Raw genomic sequence first — 12,399 nt, forward strand, 5'->3', positions numbered from 1 at the left:
ACATGGGAAATTCTTTATCAGGGTTTTTCCTGCTATGCAAGTTCACCTGTGGTGAGGTGGATTATTTTTATTGCATCACATTTCTATTGTTTTGTCGCTTCTTTTTTGCGATATGGCTTTCATTTTTTTTTTTTTTTTTTTTTTAGCAATTTGAGAGTTTTATTTGGCCTTTTAAGAAAGATGACATTTAATGGTAAGTATCATTTTTTCACAGTTATTAGTTTCCTTGTCCTCCCTCACTACTGTTAGCGTGAAGAGGCTTATATAGGTTATTGCCAGTGGGCAAAAATGCATTATTCAAGATATTTCATCTGTCTTTTTATTCCAAGGCAATTTTTCCAAGATTATGTCCTGGGTAAATGTCCTTGAAAGGCAGAATCTTATCATTTTAATAGAAAGTATATTATTGATTTCCAATATTTTTCGAAAACTGATAATATTTGATCAGATATATATCAGTCCCTGATAAGCTTTTAATGGTGAATATTCGCTGGGACACGGACTGTTCCTGACTCTGCCTTTTCCTACTGATTCTGCCTGACTCTGCCTGGAAATTACTGGAGAGAATACACCAGTTACTTCTATTTCTTCCCACACAGCTCAGATAGCTAAATGTCCAGTATTACTGCCTTAATATGATTGAGAAAATCCAGCATTTAACATCTATTACCCCAAGACTGAGGGAGTGCTCCATGACATTTCCCGAGCTACTATGCCTAATGTTAGGATTACCTGAAGCTACCAGCCATGACGGTAAAAAACTAAATTGGTTTGCACAGACTTTGTTCATTACTTAATGTAGTTGTTTTGTTGTCTATAGCCTGTCCCTACAGGCAGGGCCGGTGCAAGGATTTTTGCCGCCATAGGCAAAAGTAAAGTTTGCCGCCCCCCCATGTGACATCACAATGCCCCACCCATATGATCTGCCATGTTAACTAACGCCAGTGCTGCAGTGCCACCGTGTTTACATTAAAAGGCCTGCAGGGACAGGCTATAGACACCAGAACCACTACATTAAGCTGCAGTGGTTCTGGGGACTATAGTGTTTCTTTAATGTGAGGTAAATTAGAGATTAGTGCCACGAATAATATGCTAGATTGCCTATAGTGTTGTCGCGAACCCGGAATTTTCGGTTCGCGAACGGCGAACGCGAACTTCCGCAAATGTTCGCGAACCGGCGAACCGCGCGAACCGCCATTGACTTCAATGGGCAGGCGAATTTTAAAAACAACAGGGACTCTTTCTGGCCACAATAGTGATGGAAAAGTTGTTTCAAGGGGACTAACACCTGGACTGTGGCATGCCAGAGGGGGATCCATGGCAAAACTCCCATGGAAAATTGCACAGTTGATGCAGAGTCTGCTTTTAATCCATAAAGGGCAGAAATCACCTAACATTGACACCTGTCCTCAAAGCCCAGCCCTGATACACACTGACACAGAGCAGAATAGAGACTGTTCCCCCTACATAGGGTCACTTGGCAGATATGGATTGACACCTGTCCTCAAAACCCCTGATACACACTGACACAGAGCAGAATAGGGACTGTTCCTCCTACATAGGGTCACTTGGCAGATATGGATTGACACCTGTCCTCAAAACCCCTGATACACACTGACACAGAGCAGAATAGAGACTGTTCCCTGTCCACAGAGACCATGATACACACTGACACAGAGCAGAATAGGGACTGTTCCCCCTACATAGGGTCACTTGGCAGATATGGATTGACACCTGTCCTCAAAACCCCTGATACACACTGACACAGAGCAGAATAGAGACTGTTCACCGTCCACAGAGACCATGATACACACTGACACAGAGCAGAATAGGGACTGTACCCCCTACATAGGGTCACTTGGCAGATATGGATTGACACCTGTCCTCAAAACCCCTGATACACACTGACACAGAGCAGAATAGAGACTGTTCCCTGTCCACAGAGACCATGATACACACTGACACAGAGTGTCCGCGTGAAATAGGGCCGTGAGTAATGACGTCACGGGTAGCCTGCCCATAGGATCGCATAGGGTGGAAGAGCTGATAGGACATCTGAAACGTATTGGGATGGAGATGCTTAATTGTTCTCCAAAATGCTTGACACCACCCCATAGTGAATCTCTGCAAACTTTAATACCATCAGAGGAGGAAGAATATGTCAGCCCACTGGGATTATTCGAAAAATTTCAAATTGATGATTTTCCAGACCCTGGGGTTGACATTAGTCCAGATTTACATCTAGTGACCCATGAGGATGTTCCAGGCACTACTTGTGAAATAAAGACAGATAATAAAGTGAATGATCCTTCTCCTTGGGACTTGCACCCTGTCGTTGAAGGTGGAGTAGGCAATGGCAAGAGCATGCTGTGGGTAGTCCGTGCAAACACTCTCTTCCCGGTGAATAATGAGGAGACTAACTATGATGACGTTATTTGCGTTGAAAGTAATGATGCCGGGGCGGGGCCTGACTGCGGAGGGGAGCGGACGCATGTCGCTGTTGCTCCCGCGTCTCAACTTACCTAAAGCCGATTCCCGGTAACCAGAGGCAGCAAACCGATGACCCGGTGCTCCCAAGTGATAGAGGACACCGAGCCCGTCATGTTGACACCAAGCGAGTGGCCCTATGTTCCGGGCCCGACCCACGCAGGTTTGCGGCCTACAAGCATGGTGGCGGTGGGAGAGGCGGCCGCTCTCCCGCTGCAGACGAACACGGCAAGGCAAAGCTGGAAACCCCGTTCCCCCCCCTACGGACCGGCGGGGGTTATCCCGGTCCCCACTGAAGCGACACCCATGGCTACACGGACGGCATCAGCCCACACTGGTTCGGGCTCCGGGCCTAGCACTACTGCAGAAGCCCCTTGCCGTACAGAACTGGTACCCGTACAAGCCACAAGCCTGGATCTAATCTTCCAACAATTCATGGACAAGCTGGACAGACTCTTTGCAACACCCCGCGTACAACACGGAGGTACAGCATGTGGGCCGGGGAAACAGGGGCGGAAAGGGCCCTCCACGGGCACTACACACCCTTTAACGCCAAAGCTGAGCGCCGACCGCCCACCCGGGCCGGGGGTCACCAGGAGGATAACTCCACAGCATCAGCCACATCGCCGGAGGCCTAACCGCCGCTGGCGGCGCCGTAACACCAGGGTTCTCCGAAGCGCCCTCACAGGGAAGAACTGGGCCTCTTGTAGCACCCGAGTTCGTGGAACCAGGATGCAGACCCCACTAAAAGCCTGGGGCCGTGGGGAGACCCGACCGCCCTCACACCTCCCCCACACTCGACGACCACTGCCCCTCATCAGCAGCAGTCCTGGACTGAGCTTCTCCCCCAGATCACGTCTACACAGCCCTGCACACAAGGCCGCCAGAATGGGCATCGGGTGAGGCAACCCAGTATTCAGCGGACTACGGCCCACAGCCATCACTTCAACCCGCAGCACAGCGAACATAGATTGACCAACAGAACTTTGGACTTTTGCATGAGACTTTCTCCAGGGTACACTGCACCAGCCGTAAGCGACGCATATCATATCCCCTCCAAGGGGGCACATTTCAAGGCTGCTCAGTAGCATCTCACGTTAGCTTAACCTCACACTGAGGTTGCTAATCACTTTAACCTACTATTGTTTCCGATTAACAAGTGCTTGTTGTGATACCTTAGTTGTTAACGCAATGTAAACCACTCTGCTGCCCCTTGCTCCTATATTGTCCCTTACTCTGTGTAGCGATCCCTCGCCTGTTTCTGCTAACTTACGTTTGCTGTTATAATGTTGGATAGGCCTTGCACCACAGATATAAGCGGGGTATATACGGGTACGTTATTTTATTGTCTTATTACGCTCGCATTTACACGCCATATTCGACCGCAGAATAGCCTTCACTTCTCAGCCGCCCTGACTGGGCTAGGCAGAAAAGCCGCTGAAACTACTACAAATAAGCTGATCTTGTTAATAATCATCTAGTTTGCTCACATAGTACCTCATGAGACGGCCCTGCATAAAAGACGTTGTACTGTGTCACGGGCCAGCCTGTGTATCTTGCCTTAACTTAACTCTGTTAATTTAACATAGTCCTAGCATGTGTTCTAAAAATTTGCAACTGTTTAACCGTCTGACGCAACCTTACTATTATTACGTTACAAAAATTAAAAATTAGGCATTGATAATCTGGATATGTACGTTAACATTGTGTATTGTTGTACCAACCCTATAATGTAACTCGCTTTAACGTTACCTCCGTCTTCTCTTTTATACCCCATATTATATGCCTTAATAAAAATCAGATTGACTAAAAAAAAAAGAAAGTAATGATGCCAGAGATCTTTTGAAACCATATGGAAGGAACGAATTGGTTAAAAGAAAGGCAAGAGACCACCTGCATATAGACAAGAATACGCATAAGAGAAAGAAGAGAACAGGTGAAAAAGAGAAGCTGCAGACTGCCTATCTGCAAATAGTTGAGTTATGTCCTGAAGATGTCCGTGTTACCACAGTGCAGACTCTGTTTGATACACTACTGAGGAGAGTCAGAGAAACCCCAGATCTTCACGTATTGGATGAGTCGGTGCGTGGAGTTGCAGAGAACGTAGAACAAGAAATATTTAAACTTTTCCTGTGTACTGACAGCAGATATAAGAATAAATACCGGATCCTCCTTTTCAATTTGAAGGACCCTAAAAATCAGATCCTGTTCCGTCGTGTGGTCCTTGGTGAAATCACCCCACTGTGTTTGGTTCTAATGAGTGCAACGTAAATTGGCAATGTGCACTGGAACAGTTCTGCAGAGCACACGCTGAAGGAAGGACTGACAGATCCGCTTGAAGACAAGTAACTGCTATTCAATCTATAACAGTGAAAAACAAATTTTGGTTTTAAAAGCACGCTATAGAGACACCAGATATGATTGGCAATGTGCACTGGAACAGTTCTGCAGAGCACACACTGTAGGCCTGAGACACCCGCTTGAAGACAAGTAACTGCTATTCAATCTATAACAGTGAAAAACAAATTTTGGTTTTAAAAGCACGCTATAGAGACACTAAATATGATTGGCAACTGTCAAAGCACACTGGAACAGGTCTACAGAGCACACGCTGAAGTAGGCCTGACACCCAGACGCTTGCAGACAACTAACTGATCTTCTATTACAGTGAAAAAAAATGATTTCTTTAAAATCTAAAGCTTAAGCTATTGTTAAAACAGATATGAGTGGTGGCACTGGGCAAGTAGGCACAGTATCCAATGTGAACCTCACACAGAAGCTGGCAGGCAGGCAACTGCTCTTCTATTACAGTGGAAACAAAATTTTGGTTGTAAAAGCACGCTATAGAGACACCAGATATGAGTGGCAACTGTCAAAGCACGCTGGCACAGGTCTGCAGAGCACACGCTGAAGTAGGCCTGACACCCAGACGCTTGCAGACAACTAACTGCTCTTCTATTACAGTGAAAAAAAATATTTATTTTAAATGTAAAGCTTAACCAATTGTTAAAACAGATATGAGTGGTGGCACTGGGCAAGTAGGCACAGTATCCAATGTGAACCTCACACAGAAGCTGGCAGGCAGGCAACTGCTCTTCTATTACAGTGGAAACTAAATTTTGGTTGTAAAAGCACGCTATAGAGACACCAGATATGAGTGGCAACTGTCAAAGTACGCTGGCAGGGTTGTGCAGGGCACACGCTGAAGGAAGGCCTGACAGAGCCGCTTGAAGGACACTGACTGTCTGCTATTAGCTTACACTGGAAACCTTTTTTATTTGTAAAAGCACGCTAAAGAGACACCAGATATGATTGGCAACTGTCAAAGCACGCTGGCACAGGTCTGCAGAGCACACGCTGAAGTAGGCCTGACACCCAGATGCTTGCAGACAACTAACTGATCTTCTATTACAGTGAAAAAAAGTGATTTCTTTAAAATCTAAAGCTTAAGCTATTGTTAAAACAGATATGAGTGGTGGCACTGACTGTGCAAATGGGCAAGGCATCCAACCTGACACAGAAGCTGGCAGGCAGGCAACTGCTCTTCTATTACAGTGAAAAAAAATTATTTATTTTAAATCTAAAGCTTAACCAATTGTTAAAACAGATATGAGTGGTGGCACTGGGCAAGTAGGCACAGTATCCAATGTGAACCTCACACAGAAGCTGGCAGGCAGGCACCTGCAATTACATTACACAGGAAAAAAAAAAAAAAAGCAGCCTGATGTTATAGCCCTAAAAAGGGCTTTTTGGGGTGCTGTCCTTACAGCAGAGATCAGATGAGTCCTTCAGGATTGTAGTGGACACTGAATACCCTAGCCTAGCTATCAATTTCCCTATCTAATCAGCAGCAGCTAAACTTTCCCTCCTCTCACTAAGCATGCATCTTCCGAATGAATCGAAAATGGATGCTGGGAGGGAGGTTGGAGGGTGTGGAAGGGAGGGAGTGCTGCTGATTGGCTGGAATGTGTCTGCTGACCGAGAGGCACAGGGTCAAAGTTTGCCCAATGATGACGAATAGGGGGCAGATCGAACTGCGCATGTGTCCGCCCGCCGTGGCGAACGTGAACACGCTAATTTCGCCAGGAACTGTTCGCCGGCGGACAGTTCGGTACATCACTAATTGCCTACTTACAACAAGATGAGGATGATGATGTGCTCTAGCTGCAGTCTGGCTCCACTGGTCTGGTGTAGAACAGGATCTCTGGAGGCTGTTTGTAACTGTGGTCACAAAAATCAATGTTCTGGGAGAACGGGAAGCAGCTCAATTTTTTTAACGCCCTTTACACAGCTCAAGGTCTGGGTCCCAGGGTCCACCTTCATGTTCCACCAATGAGTTTGTTCACAGGGGGTGTAGTGTGTGATGGATGTCACCCCCCCCTCCCTGTCAGTCTCTTTCTCCTCTCCCCCCCCTCCCTGTCAGTCTCTTTCTCCTCTCCCCTCCTCCCTGTCAGTCTCTTTCTCCTCTCCCCCCCTCCCTGTCAGTCTCTTTCTCCTCTTCCCCCATGTCAGTCTCTTTCTCCTCTCCCCCACGTCAGTCTCTTTCTCCTCTCCCCCCCATGTCAGTCTCTTTCTCCTCTCCCCCCCTGTCAGTCTCTTTCTCCTCTCCCCTCCTCCCTGTCAGTCTCTTTCTCCTCTCCCCCCATGTCAGTCTCTTTCTCCTCTCCCCCCATGTCAGTCTCTTTCTCCTCTCCCCCCCATGTCAGTCTCTTTCTCCTCTCCCCCCCTGTCAGTCTCTTTCTCCTCTCCCCCCATGTCAGTCTCTTTCTCCTCTCCCCCCCTGTCAGTCTCTTTCTCCTCTCCCCCCCGTCAGTCTCTTTCTCCTCTCCCCCCCTGTCAGTCTCTTTCTCCTCCCCCCCCTGTCAGTCTCTTTCTCCTCTCCCCCCCGCCAGTCTCTTTCTCCTCCCCCCCCGTCAGTCTCTTTATCCTCCCCCCCCGTCAGTCTCTTTATCCTCCCCCCCCGTCAGTCTCTTTATCCTCCCCCCCCCGTCAGTCTCTTTCTCCTCCCCCCCCCGTCAGTCTCTTTCTCTCCCCTCCTCCCTCCTTGTCAGTCTCTTTCTCCTCCCCCCCTCACTGAACTTTCCCCTTAGAGATGCATTGATTCAATGCATCTTTATGAGGAGATGCTGATTGGGGAGGCTTTTGGCTCCGCACTCACTCCACCTCCTTGGCTGAGATCATCAGAATTGACAATCTCAGCCAATCCAATGCTTTCCTATGAGAAAGCATTGGATTGGCTAAGATTACCAAGTCCGATTATGTCAACCAAGGAGGAAGATCGAGGGTGAGGTGCTTAAAATAAGGCGAGTTGTGTGCTTAGTTAAGAGTTTGAGGGGAGCCAGGGACCTAAAGAGTGTTTTTAACACTATATGGTCAGGAATATGCGTTTGTGTTCCTGACCTTATAGTGTTCCTTTAAAGCATTAGGAATGCAAATGTGTATAGTGTAACAGTATAGTGCCCTAGTCAATGTTTAGGTGACTGGATCCCGGCTACCAGGGTTAAAAAGGTAAGTTTTACTTACCTTTTCTCCATTGCAGTGCTGGTCTCTGTTGTTCCTCTCTGTGTTTTTAGCTGATTTCACCAAGAATGATGATCTCAGCCAATCCAAGGCTTTCCCATAGGAAAACATTGGGAAGCTAGTGCCCATGCGCAACAAAATGCCATGGTGCGCCAAACAGATGTTATCTCTGAGTTTTACCCCACTATTTTTACGGAAGCGCCTCTCGTGGTTGCCAGTGTCATAGAGTCTCTATCAAGCCTGTTTAAAGGCTTAATTGTAGAGTCAGAATGTTTCTCCATGTGTCCTAATAAATCTACACTTGGACTGTCCTTGTTTTATATGGATTTAAGTCAAGAACATTTTCTTACAATATGGTATATTTCAAATCATTGTCTGTAACTGGTTAATAATATTTTCTGACTTTCAGAGTCTCACCCTCAATTATCTTAACGAGCAAGCACTCAAGTGCATATTGATCTAATATCGGATCTTTGCAATCTATCCCATTCTAACCCCACCCAGACTTTCTATGGCTGTCCAATCACAGACTGTTCAATGCAGCACAATTTACAAGGCCGGTGCTCTTTGACAGTTGCTTCCTCTTGAGGTTATCGCCACTGAGCTTAACAACCAGGACGTAACAGAATGTGTTGTCTGCATGAAATCAATAAAAGTAATTTATAAAAGTGTAAATTTCTATTGAAATCTGTACTTTTTGTCAAATGAAAACAGAGGACACACTCTTCACATATAAAGCATTTCAGCAAGCTAAAGTTTTTAAAGGGAAACTCCAGTGCCAGAAAAACGATCCGTTTTTCTGGCACTGGAGGGTCCCTCTCCCTCCCACCCACCAATCCCCGGTTACTGAAGGGGTGAAAACCCCTTCAGTCACTTACCAGGGGCAGCGACAGGTCCCACGTCGCTGCTTCCTCCTCCCCCGCCGCTCCTCCTTCTGGTTACGTCGGCCGGTGGGCGAGACTGATCTCGCCCGCCGGCCGAGGAGACCTAATGCGCATGCGCGGCAATGCCGCGCATGCGCATTAGCGCACCCCATAGGAAAGCATTGAAAATGAATTTCAATGCTTCCCTATGGGGAATAGAGCGACGCTGGAGGTCCTCACACAGCGTGAGGACGTCCAGCGACGCTCTAGCACAGAAAACCTGTGCTATGAAGCAGGAAGTGTCCTCTAGTGGCTGTCTAATAGACAGCCACTAGGGGAGGACTTAACCCTGCAAGGTAAATATTGCAGTTTTAAAAAAACTGCAATAATTACACTTGCAGGGTTAAGGGTAGTGGGAGTTGGCACCCAGACCACTCCAATGAGCTGAAGTGGTCTGGGTGCCTGGAGTGTCCCTTTAAGGGTTCCGAAATGTCCTTTAAGTGTCACTTTGGATTCCCTTTGATGAAAAGAATGTATCTAATCTTTGGGGGCCATTGATTAGTGGTTAGAAGTCCTTTGAGCTGTTGAATTTGCTAAGTTGTAAGTAGTTTAACGAAAAGTATAGGATCTTTTATTGATCAGATAATGGTAAACGTGGTGTCGGAACAGATCGCAATGAGGTGATAACTGCATCAATTTCACCAGCAGCCATTAGTGTCAAAAAATATCAGCTATGAAATTTACATTTTGGAATAGCTGGATATTAAATTAACATGTGAATTTTAATTTGTGATCGATATGGAAAAAATAAATATTTCACACCAGTGTTACATTACATATGTTGTGTACATAAATAAGCAAACATTCTAAAAATATCCAAAAGGTGTGGATACTTGTGCAGTGCACTGTAGTCCTTAACTAAAATGTTAGGGCTATAACATCTCATTGAGATGGACAAACTACAATGTAACAGTAGGTCTTTCAAGGAATGCCTTTCACTTGCCTCTATGAGAAAAGAGCGTTTTTCTAAATCTGTGTCAGGGGTAGCAGTCCCAAGCCTTTTCAATTTTTCTTCTGCCTCATCAAGTTTAGCTCTGATTTGATTTTCTAAATTGGGAAGATTTACCTGGACAAAAGATAAGGGGAAAAACTATGAATTATACTGTACATTTGAACATTACATTTGAACAATTTTAAGTAAAACACATCTCTTGTCCTAGATATCAGCATGTCATTTTAGTTGGAAAAATTAGAATCTCAGAAGTTTTTGTGCAGTGAAAAATGCTTCCTATATTTTCAAAGGATACCAAATTAGGGCATTGTTTAGCAGATACCTCCCTAATTTGATATTCTTAAACATGGTAACATTAGGGTACCAAATTATGGAGCTACCTACTAAACACAGCTAAAGTATGAAAATTAATAAAATGGTTTTTTTTCGTCTTTCTCAGCTCTTTAGTAGGTTACCCCTAATGTGGTATCCTTATGTGGGATTCCTATCATTAGGAATAGCCAATTTAGTGAGCAATCTAATAAACATCTTAAACAGAAACATTTTGTTGTTTCTTAATTTTGATGTTTCTGTTGCTTAGTAGATAAGCTGATCTCTAATTCTGGGAAAGTGTGATAAGTATCTGATCCTATGGTGACATCTTGAGTCTTACATTTTGTATTACAACTACCTGTAATACAACATTTAGCCTCAGAATCTATAAAATGATCCAGTGTCTTTACTTGTGAATAGGAATATAAATCTATATGGTTCTATTACCCTCAGAGTATTTGGACCACACATTTGTTTTGAAGATAATAAATCCATAAGGAAAAGCACACAGAGTCAAAGTGGGCAGAGTGAAATCCCAGTGGTCACATCCAGTGTCCTAAATGTTTCACAGCAACCACTGCCATTTTGGCCACATATATTGCTTTTTAGAATTCTAGTTTCTCTGGAATGTAACAATCAATTGCACATACAGACACGCATTCTCTCTCATAATCCGTTTCCTCTTTATTGCTGCTGTACTGGGACACACAAGTCCTGAGTTGCCTGAGATTGATATGAGTTAGTCTTCCTGCCAGGAGAGCATTTTGCTGTTGTTTTTATTAATGCTCTCCTTATGGTTTATATCTTGGTCCATATGTTGTATCAATTTTATGTGGCCCAAGCCATGTATGTTCTATTGTAGCACTGATATTGACAAACCAAGTCCTTGTGTTGGATGAATTACTTACATGTATATGTTCCACTAGTTCAGTAGTAAGTTTTTCAGCCAGGAGAGGGATAGTGGCATATCCTTCACTCAAAAGACATCTATAAGAAAACATTGATATATTCAACGGTTAATCAGAGAGCAAATACTAGAGACATAATCTTATTGTATTCTCACACGTTTGGTCTACAAATCAAAACATTAAAGAAAAAAGTGAATTAATTTACGAAATAGATGGATATTGTACAGGGAATGTAAAAAGAAACTTTTGAAAGGAAAAACATATCCATTTTTATCAATGCCATTAGCTTTTCTTGTAAAAAAAAAAAAGAAAAAAGGGAATCGATGGAGGACCACGAACATGTATTTCTAAATAGTAGTGCTATTGCAAACCCCCAAGTTTTTTGATAGTGGGTCAGCAAGGGGACTGACTTTCCAGGCAGTGCAGGACAGTTGAGTGAACGCTAACTGTAATTGCAATCCACCCACACTCTATTGTCATTGCTGCTTTGGTATTTTTGTTGTCTATTCTTGTTGTTGTTACATAGCTGGGTGGATATAATGGCCAGCACAAAAGTAGAAGTTGCAGTTTATTGCCCAATCTGGACTTGGGGAGTTTCAGTCTACTGATGGCTGATGGTGGAATGTAGGCTAAGCAGGACTCTTGGATGTAGGGTGGATGATCTGTCCACTTAGTAATCCCCAAACGACTGGTGGTTAATGTTGGCTAGTTTGTGAATGTTGTTCAATAAAGTTGTGGCCCTTGCCCTTACTGGTTTCTTTAAGGAGCAGTGGGCTATGGGGTATTTAAATGTATGTGTGGGTCAGTGGTCAAGACCTAAATATATACAAAAATACACATTAAGGTACAGGAGCAGCACACACCAAGATACCATTTTACAGGATTGGCTTAAACATGGTTTAGTAATATAATGTGACTAACAGTGACTAACACCACCACCCACCTCTCTCTTTTTAGGTGATGTTAAGTACTCCTGTAAGATTTAAAGCTGTATTTTTGTGTTGCTCTGATAATATGTATTTGGCATACCTATTCTAATAGTTCTGGTTTATAATCTTTAAGAAATACTTTCTGCATCACAGGAAACGTAAGAGTAAGAGTGTCCTGGATGACTTGCCATCCCTGATGTAATCAGATGTGTGATATCACACAGTATGTTGTGTGACACATGAAGTGGTGCCCACCTACAATTTGCATTTGCCTCAGTCCTCCCAATCACACAGTAGTCCGGAACTGTCACCCATTGTTGGAGGAACTGACCAAAGATAATTTTTGATAGTTCTTTCTGGAAACCTGT

At 44.5% G+C, this 12,399-nt stretch overlaps 1 protein-coding gene across 1 annotated transcript in view; it reads right to left on the bottom strand.

Moving 5' to 3' along the window:
* LOC134602290 (interferon-induced GTP-binding protein Mx3-like) overlaps window positions 1-12,399 on the bottom strand; it is a 74,147-nt gene that overhangs the window by 43,818 nt on the left and 17,930 nt on the right. The window contains exons 6-7 of the mRNA XM_063447040.1: window positions 11,103-11,181; window positions 9,874-9,996 (exon numbers count right to left, since the gene is read on the bottom strand). Of these exons, the coding sequence (XP_063303110.1) occupies window positions 9,874-9,996; window positions 11,103-11,181 (202 nt within the window). The remainder of the gene's footprint in view (window positions 1-9,873; window positions 9,997-11,102; window positions 11,182-12,399) is intronic.

The sequence above is a fragment of the Pelobates fuscus genome, chromosome 1, assembly GCF_036172605.1.
Source record: "Pelobates fuscus isolate aPelFus1 chromosome 1, aPelFus1.pri, whole genome shotgun sequence".
Lineage (NCBI taxonomy): Eukaryota > Metazoa > Chordata > Amphibia > Anura > Pelobatidae > Pelobates > Pelobates fuscus.